This window comes from Malus domestica, chromosome 01 (assembly GCF_042453785.1).
Source record: "Malus domestica chromosome 01, GDT2T_hap1".
Lineage (NCBI taxonomy): Eukaryota > Viridiplantae > Streptophyta > Magnoliopsida > Rosales > Rosaceae > Malus > Malus domestica.
Genome location: NC_091661.1, coordinates 27,124,933 through 27,147,753, shown reverse-complemented (window position 1 = coordinate 27,147,753; position 22,821 = coordinate 27,124,933). Strand labels below are relative to the sequence as shown.

At 40.3% G+C, this 22,821-nt stretch overlaps 2 protein-coding genes, 1 non-coding gene and 2 pseudogenes across 3 annotated transcripts; 3 read left to right on the top strand and 2 right to left on the bottom strand.

Annotated features, from left to right (window-relative positions):
- Positions 1-591: 591 nt before the first annotated feature.
- MIR7124B (microRNA MIR7124b) lies at positions 592-789 on the bottom strand. The gene is given in 1 exon segment (NR_121001.1): positions 592-789. It is a non-coding gene; the product is annotated as a microRNA MIR7124b (primary transcript).
- Positions 790-1,220: 431 nt separating this feature from the next.
- On the top strand, positions 1,221-8,215 carry LOC103450775 (probable inactive receptor kinase At5g58300; annotated as a pseudogene).
- A 700-nt stretch (positions 8,216-8,915) lies between these two features.
- On the top strand, positions 8,916-10,561 carry LOC103438733 (thioredoxin H-type-like). The gene is made up of 5 exons (XM_008377280.3): positions 8,916-9,076; positions 9,511-9,574; positions 9,674-9,802; positions 10,055-10,177; positions 10,282-10,561. The coding sequence occupies exons 2-5, from the start codon at positions 9,554-9,556 to the stop codon at positions 10,444-10,446; spliced, it is 438 nt and encodes a 145-aa protein (XP_008375502.1). The 5' UTR covers positions 8,916-9,076; positions 9,511-9,553; the 3' UTR covers positions 10,447-10,561.
- Positions 10,562-11,101: 540 nt separating this feature from the next.
- On the top strand, positions 11,102-17,047 carry LOC103438833 (low affinity inorganic phosphate transporter 8-like; annotated as a pseudogene).
- Positions 17,048-19,485: 2,438 nt separating this feature from the next.
- Positions 19,486-22,279, bottom strand: LOC103450773 (methylesterase 17-like). Its single transcript, XM_008390150.4, has 5 exons — positions 22,135-22,279; positions 21,632-21,992; positions 21,388-21,528; positions 20,637-20,771; positions 19,486-19,959 (listed from the first exon to the last, which is right to left on the bottom strand). Exons 2-5 carry the CDS (start codon positions 21,917-21,919, stop codon positions 19,678-19,680), a joined length of 846 nt encoding a protein of 281 aa, XP_008388372.1. The 5' UTR covers positions 21,920-21,992; positions 22,135-22,279; the 3' UTR covers positions 19,486-19,677.
- Positions 22,280-22,821: the final 542 nt, after the last annotated feature.

Below are 22,821 nucleotides of genomic sequence, written 5' to 3'. Positions count from 1 at the left end.
TATACCTGTCAGCTGTCCTTCTCGCAAACCAATTGTCTGCAGCAAACAAACTTGAGGGAATTGTTAACACCCTCACCCAGACAGTCGAGCGCCTTAATGTTCAATTTGCATCAGAGCGAGAAATCTCAAAACAACTGCTGGACAGATTCAACAATCTCAGCGTGCTAGTTTCTAGAGAGATAGCAGCACTACGATCTTTGATCTCCAAGGAGTCCGCAGAGACACGCAAATCTATCAATGCGCATGTAGAGAGTCTTGGGAAAGCCTTAATGGTAGCACCGACCCACCATGGGGCGAGCACATCTCAATCTGCCCCACAGAAGGCTCCAGAGCAAGAAGCTCCCAATCCGCAAGGAAGCGGTGGGATCAGAAGGATGAGCTTGCGGTGCAACTGGCAGACAAGTATGCTAATATTCCAATGGCGGACTACAATGCAGCTTGCTCGGTGAAAAGCAAAGATGGGCTGAAGTTGGTGTTGGCGGAGTAGAAGAAGAAATTTGGTTGAAATCATGTTTGTGGTTTGTGGAGGTTTGGAATCATGGTTTTTTTTTCTTTTTTTTTTTTTTCTTAAATCTAATTATTACACACATAATTAAGCTAATGACATTATAGACGACACACCAATATCAACTTTATTTGTTCATTAATTAATACCAAAGCCATTAATACTTATAAAGTCAATACACTAGAATTTTCTTTGAAAGAAAATTCTAGTGTAATGACTTTATAAGTATTAATGAACAAATAAAGTTGATATTGGTGTGTCCTATATAATGTTATTAGCTTAATTATGTGTGTAATAATTAGATTTGAGAAAGAAAAAAAAAAGAAAAAAAAACCCATGATTAATCCGTCTAAATATAGAGATTACTTTTCACTAATCCATGTTTTTGTTTTTAATCTTCTGTGCTTTCCTAGTAGGTAAAAATGCGTCGAATTCGTATTTGAACAACCACTGTAATTTTTTGAAAGAAATTCAAATCATAAGAATTAAGACAGGCTAGCTAGCATATTTATTTATCCCTAATGGAATCTGTCTCAAGTTATGTGACCTTTGATGCTGAGTTGAGTGGGTTTTCTTTTATCACCTTTTTGTTTGGGTTGTGTTTGATCCGAAGTTTGAAATCGCTAAGGCATAAAGCGAGGCGTTTTATCTAGCACAACACTTTTCAAACACAGTTGTGATCAATCCTCTGGGATTTTCCCAAGTCATTGAGTGGTTCTTTGCCACTCTTTGCCATCCTAAACCCGAAATGTAGATGAATTTTCGCTGCTATCTGTATCCCTTCTGCATGATTCTTAACTTTGTTTTCGGAGTTTTCTAATTGTATCATTTTCTTTCTAAGCAGAAAATCATGAAGCTTCAGGTCTCCATTTGCACGCTTATCTTCCTTTTCCTTATTCCGCCTTTCCCTTCCTCAGTTTTTTCTGACCTGAACTCGGATAGACAAGCCCTCCTCAACTTTGCTGCCACCGTTGTCCACATCCGAAAACTCAACTGGAATGCTTCCACGCCAGTTTGCATGTCTTGGGTTGGAATCACTTGCAATCTAAACAAAACGAGTGACTGCCATCCATCTTCCGGGGATTGGACTTTTCGGTTCCATCCCTTCCAACAGTATAGGGAAGCTTCATACTCTTCAAGTCCTCAGCCTCCGCTCCAACTTCCTCTATGGAAGTCTGCCTTCTGATATCCTATCCATTCCTTCCTTGGAGTACCTTTACCTCCAACACAATAATTTCTCCGGCATGCTTCCTGCCTCTCTGCCTCCCAACCTCATTGTCTTGGACTTCTCCTTCAACTCCTTTTCCGGAAGCATTCCAACCAAAATCCAGAATCTTACACGCCTCACTACGTTGTGCCTCCAAAACAATTTCATCTCTGAAGCCATCCCCAATCTGAACCTCCCTGCACTTAAGCTTTTGAATTTGAGCTACAATAACTTGAATGGCTCGGTTCCATATTCCCTCGAAAAATATTCGAACTCTTCATTTGTTGGGAATCCTCAGTTATGTGGAGAACCTCTCAACAATTGTTCTAAAACCACCTCCTCTACCCCTTCTGCATCCTCTGCTTTCTTGCCACCCTCGCCAACCATTCTGAAAAATCACCATGCTACACTCATAAAAATACTCAGCCCGGGATCCATTATTGTCATGCCATTTGGGTGCTCTGCAGTGTTTATTCTTCTAGTCCTGGTTGTTGTCATATGCTGCTGGAAACGGACTAACAAAGTAGGTGGCGGGATGTTGAAAGGGAAGGCTGCGGGTGATGGAAAGGGTGAGATGCCTAAGGATTTTGGGAGTGGAGTGCAAGAGGCTGAGAAGAACAAGCTGTTCTTCTTTGAAGGTTGCTATTACAATTTTGATCTTGAGGATCTGCTGAGAGCGTCAGCGGAAGTTCTCGTCAAAGGAAGTTTCGGAACAACTTACAAAGCTGTATTGGATGAGGAAACAACGGTTGTGGTGAAGCGGTTGAGGGAAGTTGTGGTGGGGAAGAGGGAGTTTGAGCAGCATATGGAGGTGGTGGAGAGGGTAGGGAAGCACCAGAATGTCCTGCCTCCTCTCGCTTATTATTTCTCCAAAGATGATAAGCCTTTGGTGTACAACTACATGCCAACAGGAAGCTTGTTTGCACACTTGCATGGTATGATGCCTAATCTAAATCCTAAAGTCTAATTATAGTTACTTTAATTTATTTTCATTGTTTCGATGGATAAAGCTTTGTTGTTGTTGTTGTTGTTCCGATGGATTTGTAGGAAGCAGTGATGCTGGGAGGTCTCCACCAGACTGGGATTCAAGAGTAAAGATTTCGCTCGGAATTGCCAAGGGACTTGCCCACATTCATTCCGAGGGTTCAAAATCTAGCCATGGCAATATAAAGTCCACAAACGTCCTCCTCACCCAAGAACTCGAGGCTTGCATCTCGGACGCAGGGTTGTGTCCTCTAATGAACTTCCCTCCAGCCATGTCCCGGGCCATGGGATATCGCGCTCCAGAGGCAACTGACATGCGGAAAATCACTCACAAATTGATGTCTATAGCTTTGGTGTGCTCCTCTTAGAAAGGCTGACAGGCAAAACCACGCTTCAATATCCGGGTTATGATTGCGTGGTTTGTTGTGCGGAAGCGGCGTACGACTGTAAGTGAATAGTAAAACAGAACAGAATAAAACCAACACCAACAAGAACACCAAGATTTATACTGGTTCGGCAATGCCTACATCCAGTTTGGAGACGACGGAGTATTCCACTATAATCAATGAGAACATACAATAGTGTTTATCACTCAATTTCCCAAAGACCCAAATAACCCCAAGCTCTCACACTTACAATAGGAAGAGAAAACCAAAAATACAAAACAAGACAATTTGAGAAAATTCTTCTCTATGCCAAATGGCTTCTTGCTATTTTTCTCTCTTCCTTGTTCTTCTCTACTTCTCCATGCTTATGAGCTACACCTTGCTCTCCTTTTATAGCTAAAGAAAAGCTTCTCAAAGACATCAATGGCCAAAGGCCTAACATCAAGTCAAAAAGAATTAGGCATAAGTGCATCCAATTTTGGTTTCCCACATGTAGCATGCCATCCAACAATTTTGACCACAAAAGTAGCCCAAAGATTTGGACTTTGACTACATGTTTGAGTCAATAATCAACAATCTCCACCTTGACTCAAACCCTCTAAGTAGAACTCCAAATAGTCATCTCCCAATCCCCCATGGGGCAATCAACAAATTTTACAAACGCCAATCAAGTCTAAGCAGTGCTTAAACTTGTGCAACGAAACTGGCTTCGTTAACATATCCGCAGGATTGTCAGCGGTCCCCATCTTCTGAAGAAGAATATCTCCCTCGTCAATAATCTCACGAACAAAATGGAACCTCACGTCAATGTGTTTCGTACGTGCATGATGAACTTGATTCTTTGCTAAATGAATAGCACTCTGACTGTCGCAATAAACATCCACATGGTCTTGTTGAACCCCTAAGTCATCAAGCAACCCTTGAAGCCAGATGGCTTCCTTTATAGCTTCTGTCACAGCCATGTATTCTGCCTCAGTAGTCGACAAAGCAACTGTAGATTGCAGAATCGACCTCCAACTTACTGGACCTCCAGCAATAGAGAATACAAAACCAGTAGTGGACCTACGCTTGTCCAAATCACCTGCGTAATCAGAATCCACATATCCAACAACACATTTACCAGTAACTTTATCCTGCTGGAACAATAAACCAACATCCACAGTACCCAGAATATACCGTAGAATCCATTTCACAGCTTGCCAATGTCCTTTTCCTGGATTATGCATATATCTACTTACAATGCTTTTCCCAGCAACCTTAAAACCTTCTGGTTGAGACATATAAATCTCTTCCTCCAAATCACCATGTAAGAACGCAGTCTTGACATCAAGTTGGGCTAACTCAAGGTCAAACTGCACAACCAAAGCCAACAAAATACGAATAGAAGAATGTTTTACTACAGGAGAAAATACCTCATTGTAGTCAATGCCTTCTTTCTGAGCATAGCCTTTAGCTACCAATCTGGCTTTGAATCTTACATTGTCTTTTCCCAAAGATTCCATCTTTTTGGCATACACCCATTTACAACCAATTGCTTTCTTCCCCTTTGGTAACTGAACCAGCTTCCAAGTCTTATTTTTATGAAGAGATTTCATCTCCTCATCCATAGATTTCTTCCACAACTCGCACTCTGAACTCATGACAGCTTCTTTGTAGGCGGATGGAATATCATCTTCAATAACGGGAAGTGCATATGCCACAATATCAGTAAATCGAGCAGGCTTTCGGATTTCCCTTCTCGATCTTCTGGTTGCAATATAGTCTTGTTGCTGTGGAGGCTCTTGGGTAGGTGCCTCCTCTTCATCATCCTCGTCCTCATCATCAGAATTAACTGTAGGACTAGTGTTTGAAACATCAGACCTTACTGGAACAACTGGAGTCTTCAGTAACTCCACCTGCTTTGAGCTCCTCATGGTTTTGGTCGCTTCAGTTTCACCTTCATGCTTGTTCTGATTAACCATAGCAGCCTCATCAAAAGTCACATCTCTGCTTACAACAAATTTCTTCTCATCTGGACACCAGAGTCGGTATCCCTTCACGCCAGTGCTAAAGCCCATAAATAGAGCTTTCTTTGCTCTTGGATCCAACTTGCTTTCTCTGACATAATAGTAAGCAGGACAACCAAATATGTGTAAAAACTTGTAATCAGTACAAGGTTTACCAGACCATACCTCCATGGGCGTTTTGCCCTCGTTCGCAGCAGCTGGCAATCGATTAATGAGATGGCTTGCATAAGTGAGTGCCTCAGCCCAAAATGCCTTGCCTAATCCAGCATTAGACAACATACACCGAACTTTCTCAAGCAAAGTACGGTTCATGCGTTCCGCCACCCCATTCTGTTGCGGTGTCTCCCTAACCGTGAAGTGCCTCACAATACCCTCATCTTGACAAACTTTCAAGAAAGGATCAGACTTATATTCACCCCCATTGTCTGATCTGAGAGTCTTGATCTTTCGACCGCTTTGCGTTTCAATCATCTTTTTCCACTTCAGGAATATCTTCAAGACTTCATCTTTACGCTTCATGGTGTACACCCATATTCTTCTAGAGAAGTCATCAACAAAGGAGACAAAATAATGGCTACCTCCCCAAGATGCATTCTTGGAAGGTCCCCAAACATCAGTGTGAACATAATCAAGAATGCCTTTAGTGTGGTGAATAGCAGTGCCAAATTTTACTCTAGTTTGCTTACCCAACACACAATGCTCACAGAATTCCAATTTGCATGCCTTTGCACCTTTCAATAAGCCTTGCTTCACCAATCCTTGCAACGCTTTTTCACCAGCATGCCCAAGACGCATATGCCATAACCTCGTGGTGTCTGTGCTATCTGCGTCAGCAGCTTCGGTGACAGCTGCTCCACCAATAATTGTACTCCCCTGCAAGAAATACAAGTTATTTCGTCTTATACCTTTCATCACCACCAGTGCCCCATACACAGCTTTAAGAACTTCACCCTCCATGGTGATCTTGAGACCCTTAGATTCCAATGCACCCAGTGAGATGAGATTTTTCTTCATATCCGGTACATACCGAACATCACTTAATTCTCTGACTGTTCCATCATGCATCTTCAAACAGATTTTGCCTATCCCTTGTGTTTTGCAGGCATTATCATTACCCATCAAAACAACTCCACCATCCAGCTCCTTGAAATTAGAAAACCATTCCCGAATGGGACACATATGATAGGTGCAACCTGAATCCAAAATCCACTCATTTGAGTGACCATCAGCATATGAACTAGCCAAAGCAAACTCGAAATCATCATCATTTCCAGATTTTGCAATATTTGCTTCAGAACCTGCTTTCTCCTTCTCTTTGTTCTTCAATTTGGGACAGTCTTTCTTCCAATGACCCTTTTGGCGACAAAAAACACATTCATCTTTAGCAGGAAACTTCCCTCGTGACTTTGAACGAGATTTTCCCCGCTTCCCAGATTTTCTTTCCTCTGTTCGACCCCTTGCAACAAATGCCTCGGTTTGTGAATTGTGAGTCTTCAGTTCCTTCTTACGACACTCATGATTCACCAATGCCGCAGACACCTCATCAAGTTTCACCTCGGATTTTCCATACAACAGAGTAGTTGTCAAATGATCATAATCATCAGGCAATGAATTTAACAAACATAGTGCCTTGTCCTCGTCAGGAATTTTCACATCAAGGTTTGCTAAATCAGCAAGTATTTTATTATAATCATTGAGGTGTTCGTGCATAGAGATACCTGGACGATACTGAAATCGGAAGAGTCGCTTCTTCAAGAAGAGACGATTTTCTGCGCTCTTGGTCATATACTTCTCCTCCAATTTCGTCCATAACTCCTTAGCAGAAGTTTCCTTCATATACGGGTATTTCAACTCCTTATCAAGGAATGATCGAATAGCAGCACAAGCATGAAGATTAATTCGCGTCCACTGCTTGTCATCAATATCTTCTGGTTTATCTTCCAGAACCATATCTAACTCTTGTTGATACAACACATCCATAACTTCACATTGCCACATACCAAAATTATTAGAGCCATTGAATTTATCAACCTCTAACCTTGTAGTAGTGGTTGGATGTCTATTGGATGTAGACGAAGACGATGCTGACTCCTTCCTTACAGATTCATCTTTATCTCCAGCCATCTACTCGGCACTATTCACAAATACGGCACTGTTCACAGGTACAATACTGTTCACAGATACTGTAACAGTTCACTGTTCACTGAACTGTAGCGCCAACACTATTCACGGAACTGGGCTCTGATACCACTTGTTGTGCGGAAGCGGCGTACGACTGTAAGTGAATAGTAAAACAGAACAGAATAAAACCAACACCAACAAGAACACCAAGATTTATACTGGTTCGGCAATGCCTACATCCAGTTTGGAGACGACGGAGTATTCCACTATAATCAATGAGAACATACAATAGTGTTTATCACTCAATTTCCCAAAGACCCAAATAACCCCAAGCTCTCACACTTACAATAGGAAGAGAAAACCAAAAATACAAAACAAGACAATTTGAGAAAATTCTTCTCTATGCCAAATGGCTTCTTGCTATTTTTCTCTCTTCCTTGTTCTTCTCTACTTCTCCATGCTTATGAGCTACACCTTGCTCTCCTTTTATAGCTAAAGAAAAGCTTCTCAAAGACATCAATGGCCAAAGGCCTAACATCAAGTCAAAAAGAATTAGGCATAAGTGCATCCAATTTTGGTTTCCCACATGTAGCATGCCATCCAACAATTTTGACCACAAAAGTAGCCCAAAGATTTGGACTTTGACTACATGTTTGAGTCAATAATCAACATGGTTGATCTTCCGCGTTGGGTTAAATCTGTTGTGCTTGAGGAGTGGACAGCTGAGGTTTTTGATTTGGAACTTCTAAAACAGCAACACAGTGAAGAAGAGATGGTGCAGATGCTGCAGATTGCTCTGGCATGCGTAACAAAATTGCCCGAAACACGCCCCAACATGGATGAAGTAGTCAGAATGATAGAGGAATTCCGGCAATCCGACACGAAAACTAGGCAATCCTCCGAGTCGAAATTTGATGTGCAAACCCCATGAAAAAACTCTTGTACTCTTTTTTACCTGTTTAAGCATTGTCATTAGAATGCAATTGGAAATTTGGAAATTTGGAAATAATGTTCAATGCTATTTTGTTTTCAGCATCACAATCACCAAAATTATTTTAGAACTTGCATTCAGTTAAAACTCTGTATGTCTCCAATCGGTTTTTCTCATTGATACAAGCGATATTAAGGATGAGAGTACCGAACACAGAATTTTGGTGCAGGGTCTAACTCAATCCCCTAAAAATGGTAGTCATAGTTAGGTTTGTAAAGTCAAACGATTCAACTTGAAATTACTTCCAAATAATATGACAACTAATTTTCCGTAACAAACATTAACAATTTATTTTTGCAAACAATTGGACGTACTAGGTTTTTTCCACCATTTATCAATCAAAGACAAAATCAAAACATTGTCCCTCATCATATTTCAGTTCGGTTTTTTACAACTCATAACTTCTGTTTAAAAAACTTGAAGGCGTTAATAAAAATGCAAGTAAATCATGGAAAATTACTTAAAAGTATTTCCTATAAGGCTACAAGAAGGGCATAACAAGTGTTTCTTGCAAGAAATACTGCCTTTGTAACTCATTAACTTTTCTCTAAAAGCGCTTTCAGTTATTTAGAAACACTTTTCAAACGAACCCTTAATATTACTTCATATTGTCATATTATTTTTGTTTAGTCCAAATAAAAACTCCAAATATCTGATTATTTGTGTTAATTACACCTTATATGGCAAGCCAGCTCTGTTGTCGTTTGAGCAATATATAATTTTCCCATTTTTCTTGAATCGACGTCCACAAATTCAACTTTCCTATCATAATCCCTTTCTTCCATCTTCTTAATCCCAATTTCTGGGGTTTTTTTTTTCTTTATCCTTGGTTGCGGATTAAGCTTTAATCACCATGAAGATTAAAGCTTGCCAAAGGTAAATCTTCTCATTAATCCACAAACATAATGCCATTGTTTTGATCAAACATTTCCCTTCATCCTCCATAATTTGATATTTTTTCATGTAATTAATAAAATTTCACATGAGCATTCCACCATTGAAATTATTGTTTCATGAAATTAACATCAATTAGCCTTGTATTGTCTATCTTTTTTACTTGGCATCGAAATTCGAAAGCTCAAATTAATACGAAAAATGAGGGCGTTCATGTTTGTTTGCTCTTCATTTCAAATGTACCACTGCCTGTAAATTTCCATGGAGAAAAGTTGGAGGAATGAAGAACGGGACCCTTTTTCTGAGGGTTTTTTCTTCATTTTATGCTAAGCGAATGTCTCTAGACCAAATCGACACGAGAAGTCACAATAGCATGTATTGGTTGCCTGACAAGGTTTTCATTTTTACTTTGATAGATGTTTCTGGTAAATATATTCCTAGTTCATCTGTGCACACTCAATGGGAATTTGCTGCTCTATGGTAAGTTTCTTTGTATGCAAACAGATGATAATTTAGAAGCCTCTCAGGTAAATGACATTTTTCTGCATATCTTCCGACAAAATGCTTCAATTCTTGCAGTGTTCCGGACACAATATCGATGAGGTTCATCAAGAGGGTCATCATCTTGCCGGCAGAAATGTGCACCTCATAAAGACCATGGAAAGTTGGGAGGAAAAGTTATCAGAAGCAATCAAGGATGGAAAAATTGTAAGTTTGCAGCGCTCTTAACTTCCTGATTTCGTGCATTCGCATAATGTACCATTTCTTATTGTGAGTTCGTGTAATGTGACTTTTCTTACCGTTATTTCACATAACGTAATGACCTGTTCACATCACGATAAACAAGCAAACCTTCGTGCACCAAATGTAACCAAAATCGGGCTCATAAGAGATGATGTGCAACCCTAAACCCGAATTTTCTCTCTCATAATATCTTCTCTATTGAAAACTGTCCAACAGGTTGTTGCAAATTTCAGTGCATCATGGTGTAGGCCCTGTATTATGATTGCACCAGCCTACTGTGAGCTTGCAGATAAATATCCTTCTATCATATTTCTAACCTTGGATGTTGACGTTCTCGCTGTAAGTACAAATGATTTCTTATTTGATTGCATTATTTGCGTAGAACAGATGTATAGAATTGCAGCTGCCAATGAAATGTTCCTTCCCTTAATCTGGGGTTGCAGGAGTTGAGTACTTCATGGGATATAAAGGCCACTCCGACATTCGTTTTTCTTAAAGATGGAAGACAAGTGGACAAACTCGTCGGAGGAAACAAGCCAGAGCTCCAGAAGAAGACAGCAGCCGTCGTGGCTCAATTAGCAACCCAGTCTCCAAGATTACTCTTGTGATGAATTTTTTCGTTTTTCATTTCTTCTGGATATTCTCCTGAAAATCAATCCGGCCTCAGCGTGTAGAATGATGTCCATATTAACTAGTTATATGATCAAATCAGAGATTTTTTTATATCTTCTCTTCATAAACATATCTTTGTTGCTTGCAGCACAAGGTTTCTGGAGCTGAAGGAAACGGAATGCTATTTTAGTAACCCTACATAGACAAGGTACCTGCAGTACAAGATTTCTGTTAATAGCCCTACATAGACAAATTCTTGACACCGATACTCCGACACACAGATATAGCTTATAAAAAAGTCGATATTAAATTCAATTTGCATCCGAATGAAAAATGATAAGATAACCACAGTCGGACAAAATTCAGCATTATTTGAGAGGAAATCTGTATGAAAATGAAGAAAACAACCAATTTTACATACATCCGAATACGTTTCTTGTATGTGAAGCTTTCTAAAACTATGTATTGGTTCAGCATTGGCAATTTGTATACCAGACAAGAAATGACAGAAAGAGACAGACATATATATATAGAAAATTGTCCCAGATATTAGTGTCCTTTCGGTACTAACGGCTTTTCAAACAAATTAATCGTTAATCACAGTGCAAATTTCTCGAAATATAGGAAAGGAAAATCAAAATCTGTCAAAGTTCCAAAATCCAAAACAAAACAGAGGAATCTCCGCCCCATTGATCTTTTTAAATCATCACTTAGATCTTTAGCAAACCCTTCCCCGGATCTGTCACTCCGTCGCCGAAAAACACAACTTTCTGCCATGGCAGGTGGTAAAAAAACCATATTTTCGTCTCTCGACAATGCCAAGACTCAACTCTATCATTACAAGGCGATTGTCATTGCCGGCATGGGATTTTTCACCGATGCTTATGACCTCTTCTCGCCATCACTGCCGTCACAAAACTCATAGGCCGCCTTTACTACTACGACCCTTCAAAGAACAAGCCCCGCGCTCTGCCTAACCACATCAACAATGCCATAACAGGGGTTGCTTTGTTCGGGACTAGCAGGGCAACTCCTCTTTGGCTGGCTTGGAGACAAACTCGGTAGAAAAAAAGTTTATGGAATCACATTAGTCACAATGGTGGGATGTGCTCTGGCCTCCGGCCTTTACTTTGGCCGCAGTGCTCAAGGCGTTGTCACAACTCTCTGTTTCTTCTGATTTTAGCTCGGATTTGGAATTGGAGGGGACTACCCCCTCTCGGCTGTGATCATGTCCGAATACGCCAACCAAAAAACCCAGGGTGGGTTCATTGCAGCTGTGTTTGCGATGCAAGGATTCGGCATTTTGGTTTCAGGAGCCATGGCCATGTTCGTGTCCAAACTATACTTGCTAGCCTATCAGGCTGATGATTTTTGGACTAATCCTGTCCTCTCCACTCAGCCAGAAGGCGATTTTGTGTCGCGAACTGGCGCAGTCCTTCTGACCTTCTATGGGAGACTAAAATGCCCGAGACTGCAAGGTACACTGCCTTGGATGCAGGAGGTCATGACAAGGCCAATGCAGACATGGCTAAAGTCCTCGAAAGGGACATACCGGTCGGAGAATCTGGTACCAAACCCCTAGTTGATCCAAATTCCGCATATGAATTGTTTTCTAGGGAGTTTCTTAGGCGGCACGGCACACATCTTCTCGGTACCGCCACCACCTGGTTCTTACTAGACATTGCATTTTACAGCCTCCAGCTAACTCAGAAGGATATTTATCCTTCCATTGGTATTAAGTTTAATATTTGGTTGTGTATTGATTCATTGACTGCTGTAATGGCAGTTTGTTTTATATACATCTTACACACACGCATGCATTTAAACAAATGCATGCAATAAACAAATGTGGTAAAGGTGGCGTGCTTGCTGCCCATGCTGCAACACATCAGAGCACAGGAGTCGAAACCATGTGGTAGTCTGCTGACAAGGAATATTGTACCCACGTGCAGTAGTGGGACAAGTTCTCTCAACACTCCCCCTCAAGTTTGGAATGGATGTTGATTATTCCTAACTTGCAAAGCAAAGTCGTAAACTGGTATAAGCTCAGTGGCTTTGTGAAGATGTCGGCTGGTTGTTTCATGGTTGAGATGTGAGATGTCTCGATCATTCCACTTTGAACCCTTTCTCGTACAAGATGGCAGTCAATTTCTATGTGTTTGGTTCTTTCGTGAAAGACCGGATTCGAAGCGATGTGAAGTGCCGCTTGATTATCACAATATAACTTGACTGGACGTTTATGTTTGATACCCAAGTCTTGTAGAACAGATTTCAACCAAGTGACTTCACAACAAGTTGCTGCCATTGAACGATACTCCGCCTCTGTACTAGAACGTGACACGGTATTTTGTTTCTTGCTTTTCCAGGAGATCAAGGATTCTCCAAGAAATACACAGTATCCGGTGGTAGAACGTCGTGTGTCTCGACATCTGGCCCAATCCGCATCACAAAAGGCATTCAATTGAATTGGACTTCTTGCAGAAAGGAAAATACCTTGCCCTGGTGTGTGCTTAACGTATCGTAAGACTCGCTGGGCTGCCTCCAAGTGTGGAGTTCGAGGCTTCTCCATAAATTGACTAAGAATGTGGACAGCATACACCAAATCAGGGCGCGTGATTGTCAGGTAGATTAGTCTCCCAACAAGTCGTCGATAAGAGGAAGGATCAGTAACCCATTGTCCTTCGTCCTTTCTGAGTGATAAGTTTTGCTCCATAGGAGAGGTGGCTGGTTTTGCGCCAAGATGACCTGCATCCTCAAGTATTTCAAGGGCATATTTTCGCTGTGAGAGGGTGATCCCCTTGCTAGAGCGAGCAATTTCAATGCCCAAGAAATATTTTAATTGGCCAAGGTCTTTCAACTTGAATTGCTTCATAAGAAAAGACTTGGTATCTTCAATTGCTTGTATGTTATTTCCTGCCAAGATAATATCATCAACATAGACAAGGAGGGCAGTGAATTTACCATCATGGTTTCGGACGAACAATGAATAATCTGCCTTGGATTGTTGATAACCGGCCTTTCTAAGAGCACAAGAGAGTTTGATAAACCATTGACGAGAGGCTTGCTTAAGCCCATACAAAGATTTATGAAGTTTACAAACTCGTGTCTCCCCCTTTCGTCTGAAACCAGGAGGCAAGGACATGTAGACATCTTCTTCAAGATCACCATGGAGGAAAGCATTATTAACATCAAGCTGGTGGAGGTGCCATTGTTGGACCGAGGCAACAGCAAGGAGTAGACGAACTGTAGTCAATTTTGCAACCGGAGCAAAGGTCTCTCGATAGTCTAAGCCTTCAATTTGGCTATAACCTTTGGCAACCAAGCGTGCTTTATATCTCTCAATGGATCCATCGGATCAAAATTTGATTTTGTAAACCCACTTACATCCAACCGGCTTCTTGCCAGGGGGCAATGGTTGCAGAGACCATGTCCTATTCGCAGCAAGGGCTGCCAGTTCTTCTTCCATGGCTAAACGCCAGTGAGGGTCGCGTATAGCCTGTGAGAATGAGCTGGGTTCTATGGCAGCTGAAATGGAAGTGGTGAAAGCACGATGTCGAGCAGATAAACGATCGTATGTGAGGACATCAGACAAAGGGTAAGGAGTACCTGGTACTTTGGTCAACGCCGAGTGAGATGAAGGGACAGACCGAGAAGGGAGGTTGATGTCGATGTGATATTGTTGAAGATAATCAGGTGCATGAGTGGGTCGTTTAAGACGAGGTGGTGATGTGGAAAGAAAAGGAGATGAAACCGAAACAGGACTCACCGGCGAAGAAGAGGATGGATCGACGGAATCCTGCTCCAGTAGAATGGACGGATGAATGATGGGATCATCACAGGCAGTATCTTGAGTATGTGGAAACACAAGTGGTGAAACTGCAGCAGAAGATGAAAAAGGGAACACATGTTCATGGAAAATAACATCACGGGAGATAAAGATTTTACCCGTGTGAAGGTCGTAAACTCGATATCCCTTTGTGCCATATGGATACCCAAGAAAAAGACACCGTGTGGCTCTTGCATCAAATTTTGTGGGACGATGGTGGTGGGTGGAAGAAAAACATAAGCAACCAAACACTCGCAAATGTGCATACGCTGGCTGTTTGTGGTGAAGTATTTCATAGGGTGATTTGCCTTGAAGAAGAGGAGTGGGAGTCCTATTTATGAGATAAGTGGCAGTGAGGATTGCGTCACCCCAAAATTTCTTAGGAAGATGAGATTGAAAAAGTAAGGCTCTAGCAACATTGAGTAAGTGGCGGTGTTTGCGCTCTGCTACCCCGTTTTGTTGGGGAGTAGAGACACAACTTGTTTGATGGAGAATCCCCTTATCTGAAAAAAATTGGGTCATTAAAAATTCTGGACCGTTATCACTACGAAGAACCTTGACTCGTGTGGAAAATTGTGTTTCAACAAGGTGGATGAAAGTGATGAGATAAGATCGTGCATCTGATTTGTGATTCATTAAATAAACCCATGTGCATCTTGAGAAATCATCCACAATAGTTAAGAAATATTGTGCCCCTGTGATAGTGGGAAAATGGTAACCTCCCCAAATGTCAACATGAATTAACTCAAAAGGAGCCTTTGTGGTGATAGAACTCAAAGGAAAAGGAGCACGTGTTTGTTTGGCTAATGGACAGATCAAACAATCATCAATGCTACAAAAATTCAAATTTTTAATGCAAGTAGAGAGATGCCGTAAGGTCGTGTTGGAAAGATGGCCAAGGCGTTGATGCCAAAGCTGAGAAGAAGAAGAGGCAACAATTGACGCTGAATTGCACCTGGTTTTCATCACATTATCAAGGTAGTAGAGTCCTTCTCGTTCAGTTCCCGTCCCAATCATCTTCCCCGATCGTTGGCCCTGAAGTAGACACATTTTATCAGTGAAGATGACAAAGCAAGAGGAGGTATTAGTGAGTTTGCTGACAGAAATTAAATTCAGTTTAAATGATGGAACACAAAGCACGTTGTGAAGGATGAGATCATTCGAGAGATGAACTGTGCCAATGTGTGTGACATCGGCAAGTGCATGATTGGGTAAGTGCACTTGTCGATTGTATACCGGAACACTTGTGGTCATTAAGCTTGGTGAGTAGACCATGTGGTCTGTGGCGCCTGTATCGAAAATCCAGTTTCTTCCCTTATTGAGAGCAGAAGCACAAAAAACTCTATCTGACAAATTATTCATAGTAGAGGTGGTACCGACATGATTAGATGTGGAGTTGGATTGGCTCTTATCAAGGAGTGCAAGCAGGTTGTGATATTGCTCGGAAGTGAGAGCCATGGTGTGTTTGCTGGAAGAGTCAGTTGCCATGTCGGCAGGCAGTGGCTGTGCTTGGCAGTGCTCTGCGGCTGTGCTTAATGGCAGTGCTCTGCGGCTGTGCTTAATGGCTAGCAGGTAGAGCAACGACGATGGCTATGTAGTAGCTTGGCAAGGCAGAGAGTATGCAGCTTGCAGTGAGTGTGCAGCGAGTGTGCAGCTTGCAGTGAGTGTGCAGCGACGATGGCTGTGTAGTAGCTTGGCAAGGCAGCGAGTATGCAGCTTGCAGTGAGTGTGCAGCGAGTGTGCAGCTTGCAGCAGGTTGTGGCTGTACACAGTATAGCAGCGGAAGAGTGAAGGCAGAGCAGAGCAAAGGATTATCTGTGCTCTGATACCATATTAAGTTTAATATTTGGTTGTGTATTGATTCATTGACTGCTGTAATGGCAGTTTGTTTTATATACATCTTACACACACGCATGCATTTAAACAAATGCATGCAATAAACAAATGTGGTAAAGGTGGCGTGCTTGCTGCCCATGCTGCAACACATCAGAGCACAGGAGTCGAAACCATGTGGTAGTCTGCTGACAAGGAATATTGTACCCACGTGCAGTAGTGGGACAAGTTCTCTCAACAATTGGACTTTTACCTAGGGCTTCGGCAATGAATGCAATTGAAGAAGTCTACAAGCTCTCCAGAGCAATGCTGCTAGTAGCACTTTTTGCCACGGTTCCCCGGTTACTGGTTTACTGTGTTCACAATTGACAAGCTTGGAAGAAAACCATCCAGCTCGGGGGTTTGTACTGATGTCGATTTTCATGGGAGTTCTAGGGTTTCAGTACGGAAATCTTAGGGGAGAGGAGTGTGAGATAAAAACTCCACCTTTGAGTTCTGCAAGGGTCACACCAAATTGTTCACTTTGTTATATGGGCTGGCATTTTTTTTTTGCAAACTTTGGACCCAACAGTACGGCTTCCATCGTGTCAGCCGAGCTTTTCCCGGCTAGATTTTGGTTCACATGCCACGAGGTGTCAGCGGCCGCGGGCAAAGCGGGGGCTATACTTGCTGCATTTGTGCTGCAGAATTACACTCATGAGGTTGAAGGGGTGCAAAGGGCGATCCAGGCGCTTGCTGTGAATAATTTGATCGGATTCTTCTTCAGTTTCTTGGTGCCGGAGACAAAGGGCCGGTCACTTAAGGAGGTTTCGGGGGAGGACAATGATTTTGGAGGCAATGGTGTGACAGCCGTTAGTGCATATGAGAAGGCAGTTGAAGCTAGTGCTGCCATTGTTAGCAAAGATAAAGTTCCAGAAGCTGAAATAGTAATGGTTTAGAGATATTTCGTGCGATTTGTGTATCCTAAAAAGGTCTCCTTTTCGATAAGGTTTATAGTTTTCATGTTAGATCACATTTTTCTCACTGTCTTTCTGATTTATCGAAAAAGGAGATGTCAATGTGACGTTATTTCAAAAAAATTCCTCAAATTTTAGATCAATTTTGATTGTGGACGATTTTTAATAGAGATAAATCTTCAAAAATTTCCAAAATTATATACAATTGTTATCGTATATAACTGCATCATACGATGCGTGCATTTTTTTAGTACAAACCTAAAGCCACCAAAAACTAAAACAACTAATCAAATTTTGGTCTAGTAACTCCCGATAAATCTCCCTGAACCAAACCACCAACACTATGGGGAGGAGCCTCAAAAATATGACAACCATACTCCAAAGAAGGACCAATGAGTTGAATATCAGTGTGCAACGAACAAAACTACAAAATAATAAGAATATTATTAAACAAATTGAGAATGCTGAAACGGCTACAAAATCCCAAAATGCTACATCATGACTAACATGTTCTCGCCTAAATAACAAACATGCTATTTATAATAAACTAACCCTAATCCAAAAAGGTAAGAAATCAAAACCCTAATGTTAACGAGCTAAGCCCAGAAAAACAAACATTCAAATAAACCAAAATACTAATATTTTCCAACATCCCCGGTCAAACTCATGGCGGTATACGATATGGGTTTGCAAACAAGCAAATGCGAATTGGCTTCTTTAGGCGGACTGGCAGACATGCAAACTTGACTTAACTTGCAAAGTGATTCCGATTCTTACATGCTAATATGTGAGTATGAAAATAAAGCACATGAGTGCTCCCTGTCACTAAACGGATGAGATATTCATATCTCAATTGTACCAACAAACGAACAATGCCAAAAAATTCTGGCAACTATCACTCAAGTGGTCAACATTCCGAACACTCGAGAATTCATTACGAAAGACAACGGCAGATACCCCAAACTTCAAAAGGAAAACTAACGAAAAGTCCAAAAAAACTTTAGTTTTAATGAAAAGAGACAAAAAAATGTGTAATGAATAGTACTAGAGAAAAGTAAAAATGTGATTTTTCGTTAAAAGTAAACAGTAAATAAAGTGTTTTGTTAAAACTCTCAACTTCAAAACAAAGCCAACAACTTGTGTGGGCCTAAAACAAACTTAACCATTTTTTATTCTTTGCCCGTGTGGGCCTAAAACAAACAACCTAAAAGATCTTCTTTTTTTTTTTGTCCTTTTTTTTTTCTTTTCTTTTCGTCGGTTTTCTTTTCTTCTTCCCTTCAACCTTTCTTTCTGGGCAGTGGTTTTCTCCAGAACTAACAATACAATTGCGAGTGCAGTGGATTCAACGGAGGTGTGCATACAATGGGTACAGTGGTGCAACGATGGCGTATGTGGAATGGTTCACATACGGACGAAGGGGGCAGGCCTGGTACGAAGGCTGATGGCTGGTGGTGGGTTCAGCACGGCAGCGGATATTGGTCGGGATTACAGGCAACAGCGTATACAGGAACAATAGCAGAGGATGGATCGACTCGATCCAGCGTCGGCACAGGTCCAAACTTCAATTCCAGAAACGTCCTCTTTTTTTCTTCTTTTTTTTTTTTTTTTATCTTTTTCGACTATGAATGACAACCAAAAAACAAAATATTCCACGAATCGAAACTGGAAAAATAAACAATGACAAACACTGATAACGAAGAGAAGTCGATATAATCCCGAATAATAACCAAGTTAAATATGAGAATGTACAACAAACAAAACTACAAAATGGTAAGAATATTATTAAACAAACTAAGAATGCCGAAACGGCTACAAAATCATCAGAGGCTACATCGTGACTAACATGTTCTCGACTGAATAACAAACATGTTATTTATAATAAACTAACCATGATCCTAAAGAGTAAGAAATCATAACCCTAATGCTAACGGACTAAGCTCGTAAACCAAACATTCAAATAAATCAAAATACTAATATTTTCCAACACAATTCCTGCTAATTAATTTATCCGCAACATAGTTCCCTTCCCAAGTGTGTTGAATCCTACATCTGCCATCATGCATTAAAGATTTCCAAGTTCCCAAGTGTGTTGAATCCTACATCTGCCATCATGCATTAAAGATTTCCAAGAAGCCACCAAGTTAAAGTGAGGATGCTGAGGATCGCAAGCTAACTCACCAAACATATCTCCTGTATTTTTAAAATCAGACTCAATAATAAGAGGAAACCAACTATGTAGAGAAGCCACTCTTAATCCATGTAAAATCGTTCCTAACTCAGCTTGCAACACAGAACCACAACCAAGATATAAAAACTCGATGATATTAGCAGATAGTTTACTCATTCTCATTTCTCAACTTTAAATGACCAACAAAAACAAAAGCAATTATGTATTGGAAATGTCTCATACTCCAAAGATGTATCCAAATAATTCATATACTAATTATACCCAAAATAAAAAACATAAATTCATGTTTACCATGCACAATCATTTTATTACAACTTTGTTCCCACACATCCAATTGGTGAAATTTAAATGTTCTTATTCCCCTATGTTATTTAAAAAAAAAATCCAATTAACTATGAAAAATCCAGGCTCCTAGTCCTGGCTACTATTTAAGTCCACCAAAAGAAGCCGCTGCTTTTACAAGGAAGCCAAACAGCAAAAATGGGGTGGAGAACATGGGGCTGTGATCACTATCCAAAACATAGACCTCCGACGGTGGCCACCTCTTTACCATAGCTTCTTGTTGCCCTGGGTTTATGACATGGTCATGCAGCGTTCTAAAGTAAACTCGCGGCACTTTGTCAACGATGCTGTCCTCTGCGAAACGGGCTGACGTTATTGCCAAGAGCGGTCCTGGCCTCAAAAGCATAGCAGCTAGCGTCGAATCCTGTGGAAAATCGGGATGATATTATTATTAACCTGCGTGCATGAGCTGCATATGCTACCGACAGTCCATGCTTTGACGGTTAATCGTAGTAGGACTCTCGTTTTATCAACAAGAAGAAATCAACACGAGTGCATGGACGATCGATAGGAAAATCCTAACATGTTTATGTTATACTAATTAAGATGAACTAAAACTTGAATGCAAGTACATCAATCATGTGAAGGATCATGTGAAGGGCGATTTTGTACATGACGTATTATCTTTTAGGAATGTGGAACAAACTAAAAACTAACCTAGCTAAACCCAAAAGAATTAACCATACTCAAAACCTAAAGTAATCTAAGCTCTTCATGATGATTCTACATGTTAAGATTTTACCATGTCAATAAATTAGACAAAATTAACAACAACAAAAGATCGAATAAAAGAATTTTTCTCAACACGTCAGTCTATAAAAAAATATATAAAATAAAAAAAAGTAATTCATGCACATATTGGAATTCATCATGTGAAGGATGCTGATGCACAAGTTCAAGACCATCCAATTTGCTTCAAAAGCAAAGCAAAGGACTAACACAAATTGCCAAGAGCCCACCACTAAAAGAAGAAAGAAAAGGCTGGCACAACCTATTATTCAATCCACTTGTGATAGAATTATTGGTTTATATTATTTATACCTCTTGAGGACTCAATTGGTATGAGATTTTGCGTTGGAATTCTTTCTTGACAATGGCGCTTGTTGGAGGTTTATCAGATCCCAATCCAAACCCTAACTCATACACATCACCAAACTCAGATAAATCTGGCACCCCCTGTTTCAAACAAACATTATTATCAATAAATTAATTAATTATAAAGACTTGGAACTCAGTTAACTAATTAAGAGTATTCATCGTTGAAACTGAACTTCAGAATTCGATTTTTCTACATCCGTTATTACTTGTAAAAAAAAATAAAAAAAAAAGTAATTGGCCCCATCTCAATCATTTGGGCTTGATTGGAAACATGATGCCCTAATTTGAATATAAGATTGCTATGCATTGTTTGTGATAGAATAAAAAAAATTGAAAAGTACTAATGACTTTGTAATCAAAATTTAATAAGTTTCCACAATACCAACTTTGGGTTTGTTTCCTCACCAAATGTGCTTCAAAGACTAATGGTGTAATTAATTATTTAATTATTTCTTAGGAGATAATTAAGGCCGAACAACCATTTTGTTTTTTATTGCAGTTGGCAGCCATTACCAACATTGGGATCTTACAAACTACAGCAGACCAGACTAATTTCCAATCAAAATTGTATTCAACCTGTCATGCATGACTGCTTACTCACAGTTTAATTCCCATGTTAAATTCAAATTAAATCATAATAAAAATATAGTTTAATTAAAAGAGGAATTAAGTAGGAATTAAAAAAATATATTACATCTTTAAAATCTTGATCACTGGAGAACCCAAGTTTGAGCATTGTCGCTGCAACATAGACTGCTAAGAGAATTTTCTTTGGGAACTTGAGAGTGGCCTGAGTTACATTCAGCCCTCCAGCACTGTGTCCCACCAGAATTACCTGCACAGAAAATATTAATCAAGTAGACAAAACAACCCCAATCATGTTTCCAATAATTAAACAAAAAAATAATTAATCATGATTAGTGAACCAAATAAAAGACCTTTTCATTCTCAGGGAGGGCAGACAGCAAGTCCAGGAGTGGCTTGTTGTAATCATCAAAAGAAAGGACTGAATTTGCATCGGATTGATCGAGGCCGGCGCTCTTCAGATCGACACACGAAACTTTGAAGCCAGAACTCTCCATGAGACACCGGATTTTGTACCAACACCATGCCCCGTGACTTATGCCATGGACCAGCACAAAGTGAGTAGTAGCCTTCAAGGGTTCTGATGATATTTCCTTCTCCTCATCTACCATGGTTTCTTCCGTAGCCTTATCCTCTACCATGCTTTCTGCTTCCCAAAAGCCACTGCTCCAAAGCTCTTTTATTTTCCTCTTTCCCAGAGCCCCGCTTGTCTCTCTATATATACATGCAGTTGAAATGGTTTAATTTTCTGCACTTGTCATGAGTTTTGCTTTTATTCTAATCATGCGCAAAGTCAAATATTAATTAAGGTAAAGGATATACAGCTTGATGATGCAGAATGTGAATCATTTATTACCAGGGATAATGAGTTACATAAGATAATGACTTCTATAAAACGGAAACGCCAAGATAACAGTGCTCCAAACTAATCATACGATGCCAAATGAAACACTGTCCCTTATCTCCATTCTCAACTCCATTTTATGCAGGTCGACTACATTGCCAAGCAACAAGCATCACCAATGAATCAAATTGGATCAAAGTCGCATGCCACTTGGCACCATGTGGAGTCACTTCAACGCAGCTTTTCGTATGCTGCACTCATATGCTAGACATGTTTGAAATAAATAATATGGCACTCCTAACAAAAAGATATCTTTGAAAATGGAGACTCTGTCATCGCATACAGCAGCAAGAACGTTTGTACCTCCTTCTACGGTTTATAAAAATAAAAATAAAATAGTCGGTTATTAAATATCATTTCCTTGTTGTATTATCCATATATTGTAGGCCAACGATATGCTGGGACTTTTCTATTTGTCAATGATTATCTGACTCAAATTAATAAGCCAGTTGTTTGCCCCTAATTATTATTATTTTTCCTTCTTTCCGAATTGACTTGGATACACTTGGCAAAAAAAAATTTCTCAACCGTGTAATGAGGAAAATTAAAGTTCGTGGAATTTGAATCCTCTTTGGATGTTTATTTTTAAAGCCTGACGATAAAGAAATTTAACCTTTAGTTTATATATGAAAGAGAGAT